Consider the following 20434-nt stretch of genomic DNA (forward strand, 5'->3'; position numbering starts at 1 on the left):
CCATGCAAACACCAAGAGGTACACTCCACACTGTAAATCCCCTGGAATCGACCCCAGCAGCTGTATGTCAGGGGTGTCCAATCCTGGTCCTCAAGGGCCAGTATCCTGCATGTTTTAGATATTTCCCTCTTCCAGCACACCTGACAGTCGTTTTCAGGCCCCTGCAGAGCTTGATGATAGGCTTATCTTGTGAATCTGGTTTGTTGGAAGTGGGATACATCTAAAACGTGCAGGATACCGGCCCTCGCGGAACGGGATTGGACAGTCCAGCCGTATGTTGTCACCTGCATTTCCACCCACACAGGCAGCACCTGCTTACGACCTTTATTTTGAAAATCCCCAACGGAAGTTCAGTGACTGTGCGGTGTGTGTTCTGTGTTTCTCTACCCTTTGAGCGACTGACAGGATTACAACAGGAGGGAGGAGAAGTTATTTGTCTCTAGGTTCGTCTTCTCTTCGCCATGGAGGTTCAGCCGCATTTCTACCGTGAGGAAATAAACAGCACGATGTGGGAAGTCCCGGAGAAATACACACGGCTTAAACAGATAGGCACCGGGGCGTACGGATCTGTGTGGTGAGTTCCTGTCATTTACCGGATCAACTGTGTGTGTGTGTGTGTGTGTGTGTCGTAGAAGGGACCGGAGTGTGTGTGAACTGTGTTGAATCTGAGCCCAGGTTTCACTGACACTAGTAGAACTGGCTGCATTAACGTTGTGTTGGGCCAGGTTTATGTCTGAACACCAACACAATCAACACAGATGACAACATCCCTAACTCGTGTTTATTTGAGTATAACTCACTACTCTTCCATGTTATCACGTTTACCACCGTACATCACACAACACGGCACCCTGTGTGTGAATAAAATGTAGGCTTGTAGCATTGCAGATTTGCAAAGATGGCCACTTTCCACTTTCATTTACACACAACAAAAATCACAGGGGAAGCCCCAGGAATAGAAACTGCAATTGTCATGGGGACCTGAGCTCAAACATGTAAAAATGTGCGTGAGTAAAACAAGAAAACATTTAATTTACAAAGCAATTTTGGGGAGGCATACTTCTTAAATATGATCATTGTTTACCTGGAATCCTGGAAATTAAAATCTTTGCTCAGTGGAACAGTTTGAAACTGTTCCAAAGATAAGGACTGAATTAAGAAATAATTTTTTTTAGGTTTTCAGCATCTGATGGTTGGAACAAGCTCAGTCTGAGCTCCATCTACAAACACTGATTCATTTGACTATTTTTAAAGAGAGTGAAATCCCTGGAATCAATGCTGTTGGTCTGTAAATGTTTTGATTGATTGTATACATTTTTAATTCAATAGTTTTTGAGTCTTTGTTTGTTAATGCTTTTATCGTGTTCTATTATTATGCGACTGTTTCACTGCCTTTTTATCCAGGTTTTTTCCCTTGAAAAAGAGATTCCCCATCTCAATGGGACCAACCTGGTTAAAGGTAGGGTAGGAGATCCTGGAAAAACGGTTCGAGCAAGCTACATTTTGAAAATACACAATTCAATAGTCCAAACCCTTTAGACTTCCCCCCCAAAGCCATGCCCCCAGAGTACTGGAATGCGCAATGCTTGTTCACAAGGGTTCACAAACGTTGTGCAGCATCAATTCACTAACCTTCATTAACTTTTACTCATGGCTCAAAAAAAAAAGAAAACAAAAACGAATATATATAAAGGTTTATAGCCTCTTTCCTAGCTCTTTATCTAATAGTGTTTGTAGCATGGGAGTCATGATCTGTTAAAGCTCAAAACATCTAACCTTTTAAAAAGGCCCATCTGATAACCTGCCACCCCCGTCATCATTATTTAACACTGTGCATTTCCTATAAAGCACCTTGTAGCAAATAGGAAACATAGGGAAAGAGAGAAGTATTAAAGAGAACCATAATGAACAGTTTCATAGCTGGTCTCTGTTGGATAAACTGCTAACTGTAATATCCTACGTTAGTGCATCAACGTAGCCCAATGTGCTGTCTCTGCTTAAAGCTGTGTATGACTTTTGTTACCAATTTTTCATCAAATCTGTAAAATCCAAGTCATAGCCTAAGTATCACAAATCTGTAAGTCTTTCCGTGATTACGTACCTGAATTGGTGAACAATTTCAAAGCATACGCCACCATAAGCAATCCATTTCTTTACAAATAGAGCCGGTTGTTCACTTGGGCATTTTCAGAAATTTGTTGTGACATGCATTGTAGGAAGTGGAGCACCACACAGCCACATTATGGCCGCTGCGGCAACAAACACAGAAACGGCTTCATTGCCTCTTGCTACTGCAGCTGCGTGAAGCTCCGCTTCCCACAATGCACGCTGCAACTGATTTCTGCAAAAGGCCTGTAATTATTCACAGTCATACGCAGCTATAAGTGATGTGTGTTGGTGGATGTGGATCCAAATAGCCTGAACTGTCCTGTCCCACAATTTGATGCCCTGCAGGCCATTGCAGAGGTGCACATCACAAGTTACCAAACATTTACATACAATACATCTTGATACTGCAAACACCTCCACCATCACCACTCAGTGAGGGCATTTTCACACAGCGTACTTGAGTCCCTATCGTACTTGGATACGTTCACACCTTTCCTGCAGATGTTGCATTGACACGTGCATACCGTGGCCCATACCTGAGTACGAATGGATGTTACAGGTCCGAAACAGTTGGTGGTGGTGTGGAAGGAATTCTGTCGCTATCCTGCAAACATGGAAGTCAGAAGAAGACAAACCCTTAGCTATCTGTTAGCCTGTTTGAGGCAAAGAGAAGCAGAGCAACCTTTGTTGTCCCTGATATATCGCAGAGTGGTTCAGTTGATCTGAGGCTTTTTCAGGAGACAACAGGAGCGCTGTCGATGGTCTCGTGGTGATTTACCCACTTCCGTTGTCAGAGTGGTGATTAGGTCACTTCCGGACTCGGGCATACATCGCATTCACACAGCAATGAACCGTGCTGGAGTTTGGGCAGTCCAGACCCAGGACTACCTTCTCAACTGGACTCGGGCACGGTACTCGGGCACGCAACAGTTGCATTCACATGGATAAAATTAAGCAGTTTGGGGTCTAGTGTACTCAGATACGGACTCGAGTACGCTGTGTGAAAATGCCCTGAAAGAATGAGCCCCTCATACTATGCAGAATCTCATGTAGAATCAGAAGTGAAATCTCAAAATCAACTGTCTTCTGTCATTTTCCCACTGGGTTCAAAAGAATGAAATTATTGTGAAACTAGCAGATGACAAACGTACTAACTGGTTATTCCAATATTCACCACAGTTCAGCAATAAATGACAAGACTAAAGAGAAAGTGGCCATCAAGAAGCTCCACAGACCGTTCCAATCAGAGATCTTTGCTAAGAGGGCGTACCGTGAACTCCGACTGCTCAAACACATGAAGCATGAAAATGTGAGTAATTTAGACCATTAGAAACAGCTCTGCAGCTTGTTTACACAAAACATGTGTTCTAGCTAGCCTTTTCATCCCTGCCATGAAGTCTGATCTCACATCTCCACTGATTCCTTTTCACTCCAAATAGGTGATTGGACTCCTCGATGTGTTTACGCCTGTCACAAGCCTTGATGACTTCCAGGACTTGTGAGTATTAATGAGAGTATTATTAAATGCCTTAGGCCCAGGCTGGTTAAGCCTCTGTAATGATGTCAAGTAGGGATACACCGATCCGATACCAGTATCGGGCATCGGCTCCGATACTCAGTGTGTGTATTTGTACTTGTACTCGTAAAAGTAATCCAACACAACTGCACCGTTACCAATTATGGCCTTGTGACATTCACAGTTAAGTGCAGCAGGTACACGGTGGTGGAATAATGTGTGGGGAGTGTGGAGATTTTTCAAAATAAATGGCGGTGATAAAAGTAACGCTGACTGCAAGTAATGTTAAAGACACAGACAGATACGGACGGAGTGTTCTGTCTGTCCTCTGCGTACATCCCATCCATTTTCCAGGTGCTTGCGGGTGCGTACCCAGAAGGAGAATACCACCAGGAACCATGGAGGTAGTGGATCTTTTCAAAGAGCGACTGTGTGAGTTAGAGAAAAACTACTGACAGATTTATGACAGCTACCCAGGACTTGGCCAGTTTCCGTCCTACTTATAATACTATGGAGGTACGGAGCGGTACAGACTGTTGCCAGCAGAAGTAAAAATTAAATTTATCACTCATTTGTTTTTTCTCTACCTCCAGAAGCTAAGCTTTTAAACCTTACCAGCGAAAACGCTGCAATATTAGCACCCACATTAGTGTTACCTATGTCGTCTCCATGTTTGTTATTACTGACTTTCTTCCTCTCAAAAAACTTTACTCTTCTTCGTGGTATTTGTCCAGTATGGTTAATTAAGAGCGGCGCCCCCTGGCAGATTAATTGAGAAGCGCTCATTCCAACACAATAAATGCCAATATCTTGTTACAGTCAGACTGATGACAACGACAATAAAGCACATTTACAAAAGGAACTAAGAACTGGAATGGGATTAAGTACTCGTATCGGTACTTGATATTGGCAAGTATTCAAATGTAAGTACTTGTACTTGTACTTGGTCTGGAAAAAAGTGGTATCGGTACATCCCTAATGTCAAGGATAATATTTATCTGCAGAAATCACTACAGGAGTTCAGAATGATTGAGGACAAGGTAGGGATGTAACGATAACCGGTATGATGATAAACCGAGGTAAAATTTCCAACGGTTAGTATTACCGTTTAAATTCTAATTATTATGATAACCGTGTTCGATTACTGCACCTAGAAAACTCACGGTACTGTTCATTTCCTGAAGAAGCAGCAGCACTCCGGGCGTGTGTGCGCAGTTTGTAATGTTTGGCCTCTGAAAACATGGTGGAAGGCACCTGCACGGACAGAGCTCCAGAGATTTGGGGATAGCAGCTCCTGCACGAACCCGGTCCGTCGGTGCGCGCGCACGGTCCCAGTCCGTCCGATTGCGGGTCCATCAGAGCGCGCGAGCGCGCAGGCCCAGTCCGTCAGAGTGCGCGTGCACGGTCTGACTGCGGGTCAGTCTGAACAAGGACTCGGTCCGTGTGAGTGCGGGTTGGTCCGAACAAGCATGCGCACGTCCTAGCAAGTGAGCGCAGAGACCCGGTGTGCACTAGTGTTAACCCCTCCCCAGCCCCCACTGATTCAGATCCTCACCCAACATTGAAACAGTCTGAATATAGATACTCAGGACAAAGTCATGCCAGTTCAAATGAGCCCAAATGAATGAGCTTCAACTGTACAAAGACACATGATGTGTGTAAAAAACAAAGGAGAAGAGGCTTTATGAACTGAAGGACATTCAACAGTAAATCCAATGACTGACCTCCAGAGGAACTTGACCATAGTCCACTGTTGGGATTGGTCTGTCTCTCACCAGGAGTGAACCACTGACCAGTCTGGATCAGATCACCCTAACATGTTTTAAAATCCTCATTCTTTCAGAATATTTACATTTGTTCATTAAATAGTTCAGGAAAATATGATTGTGTTTCATTTTCTGTTTGTGTGTGTACAATAGTGTATATGTGTGACACTGTGAATGATTTGATCTGGAAAATGTTCAAACAAACTCCACTGACTTGTCCAACTACTTTTTTTCACACTCAAAAACACCTCAGGAATCAATAGGCGAATTGATAAGGAATTGGTTTGATAAGCAGAACTGATAATGGCATTGGTATTGATCAAGTCCTATCAGTTCCCACCCCTGGTGCAGATATCTCTTGTGTCCAGAAGGTGCCAACTTTAATGCACATTTGTATGTTTGTTGTTTACATGTTATTACTTGAACGTTTCTGCAACAGAAAGTACATTGTGCATGTTACTTTATTATTTTTTTCAAAATACAACTTGGTTATATTATTTCAGTGTGTGTATAAGTGCATTTTAAACATTTTGAGCACATTTCAATAATACCACGATAATAATGATAACCGTGATAATTTTGGTCACAATAACCGTGATATGAAATTTTCATATCGTTACATCCCTAGGACAAGGATGTATTTCTGTTTTTGGGGCCGATTTAAGATCATTCTCCACAGTGATAAGGTCAACTCCAATTTGTTAACCTACATTCCACTTATTTTTCTATTAGATCACTGTGATTTGGTCCCTTAGCTGTATGATGTGTAGTATATACTTTTATATTTGTTTGTATACCTTTGTGTTTATGTTCTATTGATTTATGTACATATGTTACAACAAAGCTCCAAAAGTTTACTTTTTATTGCCCCTTTAGAGAAATTAAACCCCTGCTCTTTATCCATCCCAGTACAACTCCAGCTCTAAGCCACTACCTTGGTTAAGGCCACTTATAGGAGAATTAATGCACCATACATGCTTTTGTTAGTTGGAGAAACCAGAGGACCAGGCACAGGGAGAATATGAAAACTCCACAAAGAAGGGCCATGGTCCAACTGGGAATCAAACTCAGAATCTTTTTGCTGTGAGGCAGTAGTGATATGTGAGATTTCCACTTTGCAGTATCTAAAAAGAATAAACGCACTAATGAATGTAAATCAGGATCAAACTATCAGTCTGGCATGTGGATTATGCAAGCTAGCAAGCTAATATGTACGGCAATGTCATATTAATAGCTATCTAATTTACCTTTAGATTTATTAATTCCACTCTGGGTCCAAGTCAAAAAACTATATATAAAGATAGATGATCCCCCAATTCTTGTCACCATGAATTGATGTCAAATAATACTTCCATTAGGGCTACACGATCAATCGATTTTTAAATCGAAATTGGATTTTTAAATTAGGACAATTTAAAAAAAAAAAAAAAAAAAAAAAAAAAAGGGATGTTGTCAAATTGATTTTATCTCTCTTGTGCCTCTGGGCTGTGTTTCTCCGAGCTACTGTAAGTTCCTCCTCCTAACCGTGAGAGCGCTTTTTCACAGAAGTCTGTGTAATGACCATGGACCTTAAATCTGTGATGGGCCCACAGTAGTGATACCAATGTAAGTTGTGGTCCACGCGAGGATCTCCCAGTTCAAATATAACTGCATGGGGATCACTCATCTTACGTTGTCCTGCATGGATCCATACCGTACTGTCTTCTCCCAATCCGGGTCCGGATTGCAGGGGCAGCAGCCTCAGCAGGATAGTCCAGACAGCCCTCTACCCAGCCACTTATATTGGTGTCATTTCTGGTAGCATAGTAGTCACTTCTAGCATTGCGGGCTGCTTATGAAAATGACATGCTAACTTCTGTTGTCTTTTGTAGTTTTACCCAAAAATTTAAATAGAAAATAGAGTTTTTAGAGGGAAAAATCTGGATTTTATTTTTGGCTAAAATTGTGCAGCCCTAACTTCTGTATAGGGAAAATAATGGTGAACTTTACTTGTACTTGACTTTAAATATAATTTGGTTCATCACAGTCAGCCCTATCCAGTCACATTATTTTACACTAGCACCACTTTTTCATATATGAAACCACACACAGTTATTATGTCACAAACCCGTAATAAACAGATATCTACAGTTGGGTGAAAATGGTTAATTTAAGGTCACACAGGTACATTTTGCATGAAGACAGCCTTTTTTTCATTCCTTAATCAGGAAGGAGTAAATTAATGTTTCAGTGTAGCAAATTTGGCTTGAGAGTTGGATTTTGACCAGCTCTATATGTAAAGTATCATGAGATAACTTTTGTTATGATTTGGCACTATATAAATAAGATTTGATTGTTTTAATTGAGTGTGTTATCAGAAGAGCTGCAGGTTGATTTATTACCACTGAAATTAAATATTTTTTGATAATGAAATTTAAATATTTACAATTGTAGAGTGCATGTTCAGTCAGTCAAAAATTAACTTCATCTTTACCAACTGATATTTGAATTAGCTTATCATCAACAACTAACTCTATTTTCGTGGAGGGGGTTTTCCTCAAAATGCTCCAGAGTCCTCTCCAGATCTCTTTGACATCAGCAGGATGTGCATGATTTTGTAAGTTAAGAAAGCTGATGAAGTGAATTTTTCCACATCCTGAAAGTTCCCTGTGAGAATTGTAAGTCAATAAGAGTAACATTCAGTGTGTTTGGTCTCAGTAGGGGGTGGGGTAGAGGTTAGATGTCTGTGCAGGCCAGTCAAACTCTTGGACACATCTTCATAGCAGAGGTAATAAATGGAAAGCCAGCTAAAAATACACAACAGCAGTGTGTTTATACTGGACACTAAAAGTCCCTATACTGCATAAAGACGCATAATTTCAAATCTTAAATAGATAAAGATTTGGCGTGCTTACATGAAGTTTGCGTTGGAGTTTGTGTTTTGCCGGAGCCAGTTGTTGGCATTTAGCTTACTTCATTTCTAAGCTAACAAAAAGGTTGTCATCCAAGATGACAGCCTGTATATTGATTACTGCATAGAGATCTTTGTTGATGTTTTTTTCTGATCACTCCCAAAATCTTCTGTGCCTCTATGGTAGGAGGTAATTAATATCAACATCCATCACAACATAGACTCAAAAATAAGCTTCATGTAGCTTTTTAAGCATGCACAAAATCTTACTTTCTGACCAGTAACAGTCTAAAACATAAAAAGCCCCTCATTAAAGTTAAGGTAAGTTAAAGTTATTTCATTAGAGCGGAATTACATAATGCAAATTTATACATCACAAAATATAATGTAATACAAATGTTCACTTGAACTGAAAATGAACTCAGTTTGGTGGAAAAAACTAAATGGACTGAACTTTATTTTTATACACCTTCATGGTGCCCAAAGCGCTTTACAAGGCCTCACAGTCACCCATTCACACACACACACCTGACACTATACAAGGTGCTGCCACCCCTAGTGGGTTCAATATAGGGTTCAGTGTCTTGCCCGACATGTGGACAGTTGGAGCCAGTATTCCAACCACCGACCCTTTGGTCATTGGATGACCCGCTCTACCAGCTGCGCCACAGTTTCCCCTACAACTACATAAACAGATTAGGATGCAAAGGTAACGCACACATCTCACAGAACAGTGTATCTATAGACATTTCAGTGTTTTTCTGACAAGGTCTGTGTGTAAAAGATGACTTCCACCTGTATTTTCATTGCATTCATTGTTAATTATTCATATGATAACTATGTATTTATATATAACACTTGTATTGTTATAAGTAGGGATGCACAGATACCACTTTTTTCCAGACCGAGTATGAGTACTTACATTTGTGTACTTGCCGATACTGAGGACCAATACGAGTACTTAATAATCCCTTTCCAGTTCTTAGTTCCTTTTGTAAATGTGCTTTATTGTTGTTGTCATTAGTCTGACTGTAACAAGGTGCTGCTACTGACATTTAATGTGATGGAATGAGCGTTTCTCAAATAATCCACCAGGGGGCGCCGCTGTTAATTAACCATACTGGACAAATACCTCGAAGAAGAGTAAAATTTTTTTGAGAAGAAGAAGAAAGTAAGTAATAATAAACATGGAGATGACAGAGGCATCGCTAATGTGATACTAATATTGCAGTGTTTTCGTTGGTAAGGTTTAAAAGCTTAGCCTCAGCAGGTAGGGAAAAGATAAATGAGCGGTAAGTTTCGTTTTCACTTCTGCTGGCGGCACGGTCCGCACCGCTCCATACCCCCGGCTCACCCAAGGTTAGTTGTCATAAATATGTCAGTAGTTTTTCTCTAACTCACACAGTCGCTCTTTGAACAGATCCTCTACCCAGGGCCGTTTCAAGATATCTGGGGGCCCTAGGCAAGAAAGTAAAGTGAGGCCCCTAATATGCGAAGATATGGTGGTTGAATCACTGAAGAAGAAAAATAAAATCCAGATGCAATTTCCTGTTTTCTGGTGCATTTAATGAGTCATGCATTACTCTGTATTACGCTACACAGAGTATCCACTAGAGCAGGCATGTCCAAAGTCTGGCCCGGGGGCCAATCACGGCCCGCGGTCAGATTTTATACGGCCCACAGCTTCGGTTTTAGAATGTATTATTTATGGCCCGCTTGGACTGTTGAACCAAGCACATGAATCATAAAAGGTTCAAAATGCAGTTCCTCCTTTCACCTCATGGTGGCAGCACCACTCTAACTCTATCTGGCTCTGTGACCTTGCCGTGAACCCTTTTCGCTAATTTCTAACCATGGCGCCTGTAAATAAAAAAAGGAAAGTTGACAGTGAGGGCCGCCGCTTCCAGGAGAAATGGGAATTACAGTTTTTTTTCACTTAAAATCGAGGTGATTGCGTTTGCCTAATTTGTCAAGAGACTGTTGCCTTGTTTAAGAATTCAATGTAAAGAGACACTAGCAGACAAAACATGCTAATGCATATGACAAGCTAGCAGGGAGTGAGCGTTCTGAAGAAGTGAAGCAAATTCAAGCTGCTTTAAACTCACAACAGTGACTCTTCATGTGAACCTGTGAGTTCAATGAATTCGCCACCAAGGCAGGCTACCAAGTTGCCAGGTTAGTTGCCTCTAACTGCTGGTGTTATGTACTTATAGATGTGACACAGAATATTACTTTCTGAATGATTTTGTGAAAGACAAGAGTAAGAGTCATATGTTTTCATCTTAAACGTTAACAGACTTTGCATTACTGAGTAATATATGAGTAATGATTACTCATATAAGTCATGTTTAAAATGAATGTGGGGTTAAGATTTTTATCAACTTCTTGGAAGTTTAAGATACTTCACACAGTTTGTTCTATGTTATCTGTCTCCAGATGTGAAAGGAAGACAGAATTGTTTTTTTTTTTTTTGTTGTTTTTTTTTGTTCAGACCTGAGTGGCTCAGATTTGGTTACATTGCCATTTAAAAAAATGATATTGTGACAATGAAAATAAAATTGTTGTAGAACAGCGCATTTATATGTAATTTTTACTGACTAAAAAATGTCCGAAGGGACCACTGGCCCCTGGCAATCTCCACATTGTCAGATCTGGCCCTCTTTAAAAAAAGTTTGGACACCCCTGCACTAGAGTGTAGTAAAGGACACAGTGTCTTCAATTAGACATTGTTGATGGGAGTGACACAATTTGGTTAAATTAATGTTTATTTTTGTTTACAAGTCAAAAACATGGTAAAACATTATTATTATTATTATTATTAGGGGGCCAAGCCCACGGGGACTGGGGGACGCGTATGCCAGCATACGCGTTCCACAGTTCCAGCGGTGCTGTGGAACCCTATTGTTTTTGTACGGATTTTTATTCATCTTCTTCTTTTTATTTTTCTCCCGCTAAAACTGTTACTGCAGCCTACACCGTACATGGTACAACGGTGCAATTTGGAGGGTTGGTCCAGACCCCTGCACGTAACTCAGACGCAAAAATGCACATATATCCACCAAAAGGGGGCGCTATAATCAAGGATAACGCATTTTGGTCTATAACTCCCACACCGTATGTCGCACATTCAAAAACCTTACATCTTCAGATTCCCTGAATAGTACTGAATCACGTGAGCTAGGCCACGCCCATTTCCGCCATGACTTTTTTCCACGCAAAATTGCAAAAACTATAAAACCTACTTTTTCGAACTCTGACTTGGGATTTTGTCTGATCTGCGTGAATTTTGGCACATACACTTGTCTCATGGGCCTGATCCAAAGTTATTACAAGAATTTTGTTTGGTTGCAAAATGCGCATATAATTAAAGAACAAATTTCTCTAGCTAGCTAAAAAAAATGCTAACTCTTACATATCTCAGTCAAAGTAAATGCTATCAACACCAGATCTTAGATTCTTGGTTCTCATGTGACTGTGAGGGTATGAGCCAAATTTGGTGAATGTTGGCCACTAGGGGGCGCTGCAAATGTGGAAAATTTATATCTCCTAAACGGCTGCACCGATTTCTACGAAATTTGGTGGGCATGATGAAGGGCCTTTCCTGAGGCCATATCTCTAAGGTGGGCATGGCTGAAAAATGTGGGCGTGACTTATTACAACTTAAACAACAAACATTTCCTACAGCTGAACTGTTCTGCTGAGGGCTGTGAAATTTCTATGGACCCTATAGAATAGGACACAGATCAACCAGAGCAAAAACTGTGGATGTACTCCACTAGGTGGCGCTATAACAGACAAATACGCATTTTTGCCTCTAACTTCCACATTTTAAATGACACATTCATAAACTTTACATCTTTGTATTCCTTGGATAGAGATGAGTCTTCTGACATAGGCCACGCCCACTTCCTCTTCATATTTTTCTTTCTAAGTTGCTACATATTGAAAACATACTTTTTCGAACTCCTACTATGGTTTAAGCCCCATTGGCTTCAAATTTTGCACAGACAATCTCCAGAGGCTTCTGGTCTAAAGTTATTACAATCAGCTTGCTGCTGTAAAAAATGTGCTAGTTATAAACGAATAAAATTTTTTGCTAGCTAAAAAAACACATATTGTTGCATATCTTTGTCAAAATAAATGCTATCCATATCAAAGTTAATATTCTTGTTTTAGACATAAACCAGAGGCTCTGTACCAAATTTGGAACCAATTGGATTATAGGTGGCGCTATAAGCAGAGAAAAACCAAGTCACAAAAAAGTTGGTCCAATTCACACGAAATTCGGTGAGCATGATGTGGGTTCACTCCTGAGACCAGCTGTAAAGTTTGGTAATAATTGGTCAACGTGGGTGTAATTTATTACAATAAATCCCAGTCCCACACATTCCTCCTTTTGCATTCCTAATGCATCGGTCCCATTCCAGTGAATGCAGGGAATCCGGCTCCAACTGTTCCTGCAGCCTAAAGCGTACATGGTAGAGCGCTGACATTTGGAGGGTTGGTCCAGACCCCTGCACGGAACTGAGACGCAAACAATTATATATGTCCACCAGCAGGGGGCCATAGAACCAAGGCATATGCATTTTGGTCTATAACTCCCAAACTGTATGTCGCACATTAAAAAACCTTATATCCTCAGATTCCTTGAATAAGGTTGAATCATGTAGGCGTGGTCAGGCAGATTCGGGGGATGACTTTTTTTCCGGCAAAATTGCGAAAACTGGAAAACCTACTTTTTAAAACTTCTACTTGGGATTTTTTTCCGATCTGCATGAATCTTGGCATGTACACTCTTCTCATAGACATGATACTAAGTTATCAAAAGGATTTTTTTTCGGTCAAAAAATGTGAAATTTATCAATGAATAATTTTCTGTAGCTAGCTAAAAAAATGTTAATTATTACAAATCTCAGACAAATTAAATTCTTTCAACACCAAATATTAGATCCTTATTTTACATGTCACTGTGAGGGTATCAGCTGAATTTGACGAATGTTAACCTCTATTGGGCGCTGCAAATATGTGAAATTTTTATCTCTGAAACGCCTTTACAGATTTCAACAAAATTTGGTGAGTATGATGTGGGGTCACTCCTGAGACCAGCTGTAAAGTTTAGTAATGATTGGTCAACGTGAGTGTAATCTATTCCAACTAATCCCAGTCCCACACATTCCTCCTTCCACTCTACTGGTGCATTTGTCCCATTCCAGTGAATACAGCGGCTCAGACGGTGGAATACTAACTCCAACTGTAAACCCTTATGAACGGGGCCCAGCCTCCACCAGCTCAGCCCCAGACCCACGTCCTTCGGGGACGACTTCCGTGGGCTCTGTGGGGCCTGGGGTCCGAGTGGGCGGGGAGGCTTGGCCCCCGTTCATAACTGCTCGCAGTTCTAGTTATTATTATTATTAAAAAGAACTATACATGCCAAGACTTTTTGGAACAAAGTGCTTTTCTCTTGAACTACACAATATATGTGTTAAGAGATGTATTAAAACAGTGAAATAACACACACTATCTTTAACAACATGGTACAACAAGGATTGATGTTAAAGAATAACCATCAAAAATTAAGAGTTTTAGAAACATTTGCGGACTTTAGCTCGCACAAAAGCAGTGACTAAATCTTCCATGTTCAACGACTTCCTGATGTTGTGCTCTATTGATATAAGTGCCAGCCATATAGATAATTACAGAGTTTAAAATGTAGGATTGTGATTACATGGTTCACAGACATGGTTCACAGACACCGCCATTCATTTTTTTGATGTTGCATTTGAATATTCTGAATATTTGGCAATTTTGAAAAGTGTTGTAATTTCCTAATTATTCTAATTGTTCCTGAACGCCTCATGTATTGTTTACGTGTGCCTGCCTTGAACATGAGGAGAACTCAGTTACGCAGTGAGGGCACAGAGCTGATGTGAGGGACTCTAACAAATGTTGGCTTGAAAATAAAAACTTTTGCTGCAAGCCTACTCTAGTCCTCTTCTGTGCCTAAACCAGCTGCAACACAAGGAACATACATATTGATGAGATGGACAAACGCAATGGAAAAGGGACATTTTTCTCCTAATGGGATGGAGAGATCACCAACGGAAATTGCTAGCTAACCGAAAATGTACATTGAACTTGATGGATTATTTGGCCAAACTGGATGGGATTCATAGGACCAGACGATTTTGTTTGGAATAAAGTTCTGTCCGTGACCGCAGCAGGGGGCAGACAACCGTCAAGAGTAAGTGAAAACACTTCAGTAGGCTTAGCTTTTGGGTTTTAATGACAAAATACTTTTAATGCTGTTGTACTTCGGTCCTCCACATCAAAATTATTTAGCTCAACAGAAGTTTCGGAACGCTGTACAGCAGTAGAAAAGGGCGATCGAGAAGTTGTGTTTATTCTATACTTAAATTCGTCAAACAGAACAAAGTTGTGTTGTGTGTATATGATTAGTTATTGAACTGAATCCTCACCCTCTCATGCTAAAATCTATCTTTGTGTTTGGTCACTGATGTGAGGGGTTTTGTTCGCAGAGTTTAAAACATATCACACAGTTGTAGCCTATTTAGAGAAAACAATGGTTTACTTAATACTTAACACTGTGTCGTTGGCGTTTTTCCTCTTCTTTCTTTTTTTGCCTGTTTGCAAACCCTGAAGGGCAGGAGCACTTCATCATTGGTGTTATTTTTAAATGCCTGCGCCGCCGTGCTCAGTGTGGACAGACCGTTTCTTCCTCCACTGACAGCAAGTGGGGGATGTGATGGGGGGTGCGTGAGGGCGGATGTCACTTCTACATTACCCTCAAAGCGTTTGTCATTGCATAGGGGGAATCCCTCTAGTTTGGGGGGCCCCAGTCACAAAACAGTACTGGAGAGGGTTAACGCTGCCTCACTGTGGTGGTTTGTTTACAATGGATGGTTTTTCATAAGTTGTACAGATAAATGACCATGAGGCCATTGGGGGCCCTCTTCAGCGAGGGGTCCCTAGGCAGCTGCCTACCTTGCCTATGTCATCCCGGCGCCTCTGCCTCTACCTCCATGGTTCCAAGTGGCATTCTCTGTCTGGGTACGCATCCGCGAGCACCTGGAAAATAGATGGAATGTACGCAGAGGAGGGACAGAACACTCCGTCCGTATCTGTCTGTGTCTTTAACATTACTTGCAGTCAGCATTACTTTTATCACCTTCATTTATTTTGAAAAATCTCCACACTCTTCGCACTCCCCACACATTTTTCCACTGCTGTGAATGCCACACGGCCGTAATTGGTATCGGTGCATTTGTATTGGATATCTTTTATGAGTACGAATACGAGTACACACACTGAGTATAGGAGCCGATGCCCAATACTGGTATCAGATCGATGCATCCCTAGTTATAAGGACTCCCCACTCCTGTTGACTACTGTCATGTCCCATTCCTAGTGAAACTGACCTCCATCTTGTGTGAATTCAAGCTGTTATCATTGATGAAGGCAACCAAAATAGCTGAAACATGAAGTTTGTTAGCGTCAACAAATAACCAGCTCCCATTACAGAACAAATTTATTGTATTCTAGCTTAGTAACTTCATTAAGTTTTTAACCAGGTTGATTTCAAAGATCCAAAGAGAGTTGTGGCATATTGTAATTGCAAAATTAATGCGTTGACATGGATTAATAGTCAGCTGCAAATACGGCTTGACCACAAAAAAAAAATGACAAAAGGTTTCTCAGTGGTTTACAATATTATCAGATTTACTTATAAACATACTAAAAGATTACCAAAGTTTTACTCCAACATAGGCCCCATTTTCAAGATGGCAGCCATTGAGTACCTAAAATGACCATTACTCCTTTGTATTCCTCCTAGACCAGGAATACTGGTGCCTGATACATGTTTTGGCCATGTAATATTCTAATTAGCATATTTGCATGATAGATAAGTGATTACAAGTACAATTACATATTAAAGCAATTGGCTACAAGCATATTTATGTGAAAAACAAGTATAATTTCCCTTAAGTAATTGCATATTTCTTCTTTCTCATATCGTTTTGCCTAGTGTTGGTGGTTTCTTTTGATTCCAATAAAGAATAAATTCATTATAACTGTGTGGTACTGTAAAATTAGTCAAAACAGGGCTGCCATGTGAAGGCTCAATATCATTAACCACTTTTTCTTTATATTTTTTGTAATACTATTTTTTTTGGTCATTTTTTTAATATATATTTTTAAATACTTTTGTTTTTCATATATATCTTTTTCTATTTTGTTCACTTGTTTCCTCGTATTCTGGTTTATTTTTATACTTTTTTGCACTGTGACCTTCAGTAGATTTACCATTAGTCGTCACACTCTTCCTCCCATAGAAGTTGATCATAGTGATTCTCTTAATTCCCAGCTTGACATGGTCCATAAGTAGGCATGCATGGTAGGCCATATGCCCTGCAACTGCACTGTTGATTTCGGCAGGCAACTGTGCAAATACAGTGGATTATCTGAAGCTAATTCAACAATGTCATCCTCTCTTAACACACTCACATTTTTGGCCTTCTTCATGTGTTAGAAATCTAGCAAGGCAGATTTATTTGTATAGCACAATTCATGCAAAGGGCAATCCATGGTGCTTTGCAAAAATGGACAAGTATAAGGGGCCGTATGGGACATAATTCAGAATTAGCATTCACACACACATGTGAAAAGCATTCACACACGTATGTGAAAACGCACACACACACACACACGTGAAATGCATTCACACGTCAAAACGCACACACACGCGTGAAAACGCATACACACACGTGAAATGCATTCACACACACGTGAAAACACACACACGTGAAAATGCACACCCACACATGTGAAAATACATACACACACGTGAAATGCATTCACACACACACACACACGTGAAAATGCACGTACGCACATGAAAACACATACACACACGTGAAATGCATTCACACACACATGTGAAAAGGCACACATGTGTGAAATGCATTCACAAACGCATGTGAAAACGCACACACATGCATCTTTCTCAAACATAATTTTTTTCACCTAAACAGGAAGGAATTTCACTTAAACAGGAAGGCATTTCACCTAAACAGGAAGGTATTTTACCTAGACAGGAAGGCATTTCACCTAAACAGGAAGGCATTTTACTTAAAAAGGAAGTGATTTGTGCTGAACAGCCAATAAAAACAAAAAAGGAAAGTGAACCGGAAGACGCAACTCGGTAAACAGATTTCAACAAAAGGCTTGAGGGAAGTTTCAGTTTTACCTTTTTTCCAGCAATGTATCTTCATCTCATGCTTTTTATATTTCGTTTCCGAATGTTTTTTCTTCAAGCCAAAGGCACGGAAGAAGAGGATATTGCATTTTTTTAAATAGTGCCTTGCAATGCATTGAGTCACTGCAAAGGGAACAGCCTGACAGCTTCACTGAAGAGAGACTGTACAGACAACTGGATGATCATACAAGGACTCTTTGTACATTTATTGCCGCTGTGTCTGGATATGATCACCTTAATTCTGGCATTAGCAGCCAGCTAGTATCTTTGTGTAGATGCTTTTGGCATTTGTTGCAAGATCACCACGCCAGACAGAGCTCTACTAATGGGACACCAAACAACTTGAGACCCCCAACAACCCTGAGTGGCTATCGAGGTCGGCCTCAATACACCATATCTGCTGAACAGATAGAGCACTGCGTGTCAATTGGTATGACATGGCAGCGGATTGCATCATGCTTTGGAATCAGTCGGCGAACCCTGTACAGACACAGGCAAACTCTGGGATGGAGCCATTACAGTTGTCAGTTTTATCAAACCAGGAGCTGGACACAATTGTTAGTGATATATTACACAACACTCCCAATGCAGGTGAAACATATGTAATGGGAAGTCTTAGATCCCGTGGCTTAAGAGTTCAAAGGTGGCATTTAAGACTGAGTCTGCATCATGTTGATCCAATTGGGCGTCATGCCATACATCGAAGGGTGTACAGTGTTCAGGCACCCAACCAGTTATGGTGAGTTTTGTAAGAGAAGCAATGTACTGCCATAATAGCAATTATTGTCTGCATTTTGTCAAGCTTTTTATTATTTATGGTAGCCAAACACATTAAGAAATACTTATTTCTTCAGAATCTTAACAGTCCTCTATACTTTTTGCTTTCATTATAACTGTGATGCAGTATACACATACTCAAAAGTGGATTCTGATCTCCCAACAGGCATTTTGATGGTAACCACAAACTGGTTAGGTGGCGGATGGTCTTTCATGGCTGCATGGACGGCTTCAGTTGGACTATCATATACCTACGATGCTTATCTAACAATAGAGCTTCAAGTGTCTTGTCATTATTCTTAGAAGGAATAGCCAACTTTGGTTTGCCCTTAAGAGTCAGGTGTGATCATGGTATGGAAAATATACATGTTGCTTGTTTCATGTTAGAAAGAAGAGGACTGAACAGTGTTATTACAGGCATCTCAGTACATAACCAAAGGATTGAGAGACTGTGGGCAGAACTCAATAGAGTTGTAACAAGAAATTTTGCAAGTATCTTTAGCTTCATGGAAGAACATGGTTTACTTGATTCATTGAATGAATTACATCTGTTTTGTCTTCATTATATTTACATACCAAAAATTGAACAGGCTGTGACAGAATTTATGAACCAGTGGAACAATCATGGCCTCTCCACACAAGGAGGGCAGATGCCTCTTCAGCTGTGGCATACAGGTGTCATAAACAACACTGGAATCCATCCAGCTGTAAATGGCACTTTTGATGTTGATAACTATTACGGCATTGATGAAGAAGGACCCTTACCTGAACTTCAAACCAATAACAATGTTATAATTCCAGACATTGATGTAGCCATTTGTGAGAGTACCATGAACTCATTAGAAAATTATGGAAACCATGGAATAGATTTATTTTCTTCACTTATAGATTTTCTGCATTGAACAGCATGTGTTAAAACATTTTTTAAATAAATAACATTTGTGCACAAAGTCAATGAGCACTTGGTTCTATTCGGACTAAGAGATGAGAAATGCCAACTGTTTGTATGAAACATGATGAATGTCAATAAAAATAAATGTCAACTTGAGCTGATGTCATATCAATTGCCTCTATATTTATTTTGGCATTGATCCAGCTGATGTCATCATGTCTATGTATGTGCTGATGTCAGCATATCAATTGCTCTATATATGTGCCAAGTTTGAAGTAAATCAAAACAAAATTGATGTTTTTATAGACATTTGAAATTTCACCCATGGTAAGTAAATGAGAGAAGAAAAAATATTTTAAAAATTCACAAAAAATTTGAACTTTAACCTACTTTTCCCAAAATGTAATCAGATCTATTCTGGGTCACTGGCAATCAATAAATCCAATTTGGTATGAATTCAACCAATAGTTTTGCCACTAAAGTGTTAACAAACTGAACCAAAAACAATAACCTACCCCTTGCCTTCCCTTTGGGGGGTGGGAAAATAAGTCTGTACCCTCTGACTGGAACCAGCAAGGTGGGCATTCAAATGCAACTAACAGTGGCCCTTTAGTTTTTTAAGACAGACCTGGACAAGCAGAGAAAGAAAGGTAAAATAGAGCACAATGTGTTCATGCCCTGCCAAACCTATATGTGATGCTGGTTGCGAAGTCAAACTTCTCCTTGAACAGCAGGTATGACACATGTAGTGGTAACTTGATACAGTTAACACACGTGTTGGCCACGGGGAACATTGGTGTACAGGAGAAGTTGTCATCTCCTTTGTGAATGAACTGGATGGAAGGGCTTGGTGAAAAGCCAATGGGTGGTACAACAGATGCAGGTACGGCTCAGGTGGTAGAGCGGGTCGTCCAATAACCGAAGGGTTGGCGGTTTGAATCCCACTCTGTCCTAATCAGTCCGTTGTGCCCTGTTGCAAGACACTTCACCCCCCTGCCTCCAGTGCCACCCACACTGGTGTATGAATGTTTGGTGGTGGTAGGCGCAAATTGGCAACAAGGTTATAATAGTTTTGGATTTTTAATTATAGTTTAGTTTTAATTAGTTTTGACTTTTTTTTTCTCTTATTCAGTTAGTTTTAATTAGTTTTTAGAGCAGGTTTGTACGTTTTTATTAGTTATTTTTTTCTGAATGCTTAGTTTTAGTTTAG

At 40.3% G+C, this 20434-nt stretch overlaps 1 protein-coding gene across 1 annotated transcript in view; it reads left to right on the forward strand.

Moving 5' to 3' along the window:
• The first annotated feature begins 365 nt into the window (after nucleotides 1–365).
• The window catches only part of mapk13 (mitogen-activated protein kinase 13), a 95587-nt gene continuing 75518 nt past the window's right edge, over nucleotides 366–20434 (forward strand). The window contains exons 1-3 of the mRNA XM_030139142.1: nucleotides 366–574; nucleotides 3289–3418; nucleotides 3549–3607. Coding sequence (XP_029995002.1) covers nucleotides 462–574; nucleotides 3289–3418; nucleotides 3549–3607 — 302 coding nt within the window. The 5' untranslated portion in view covers nucleotides 366–461. The remainder of the gene's footprint in view (nucleotides 575–3288; nucleotides 3419–3548; nucleotides 3608–20434) is intronic.

The sequence above is a fragment of the Sphaeramia orbicularis genome, chromosome 7 (assembly GCF_902148855.1).
Source record: "Sphaeramia orbicularis chromosome 7, fSphaOr1.1, whole genome shotgun sequence".
NCBI lineage: Eukaryota > Metazoa > Chordata > Actinopteri > Kurtiformes > Apogonidae > Sphaeramia > Sphaeramia orbicularis.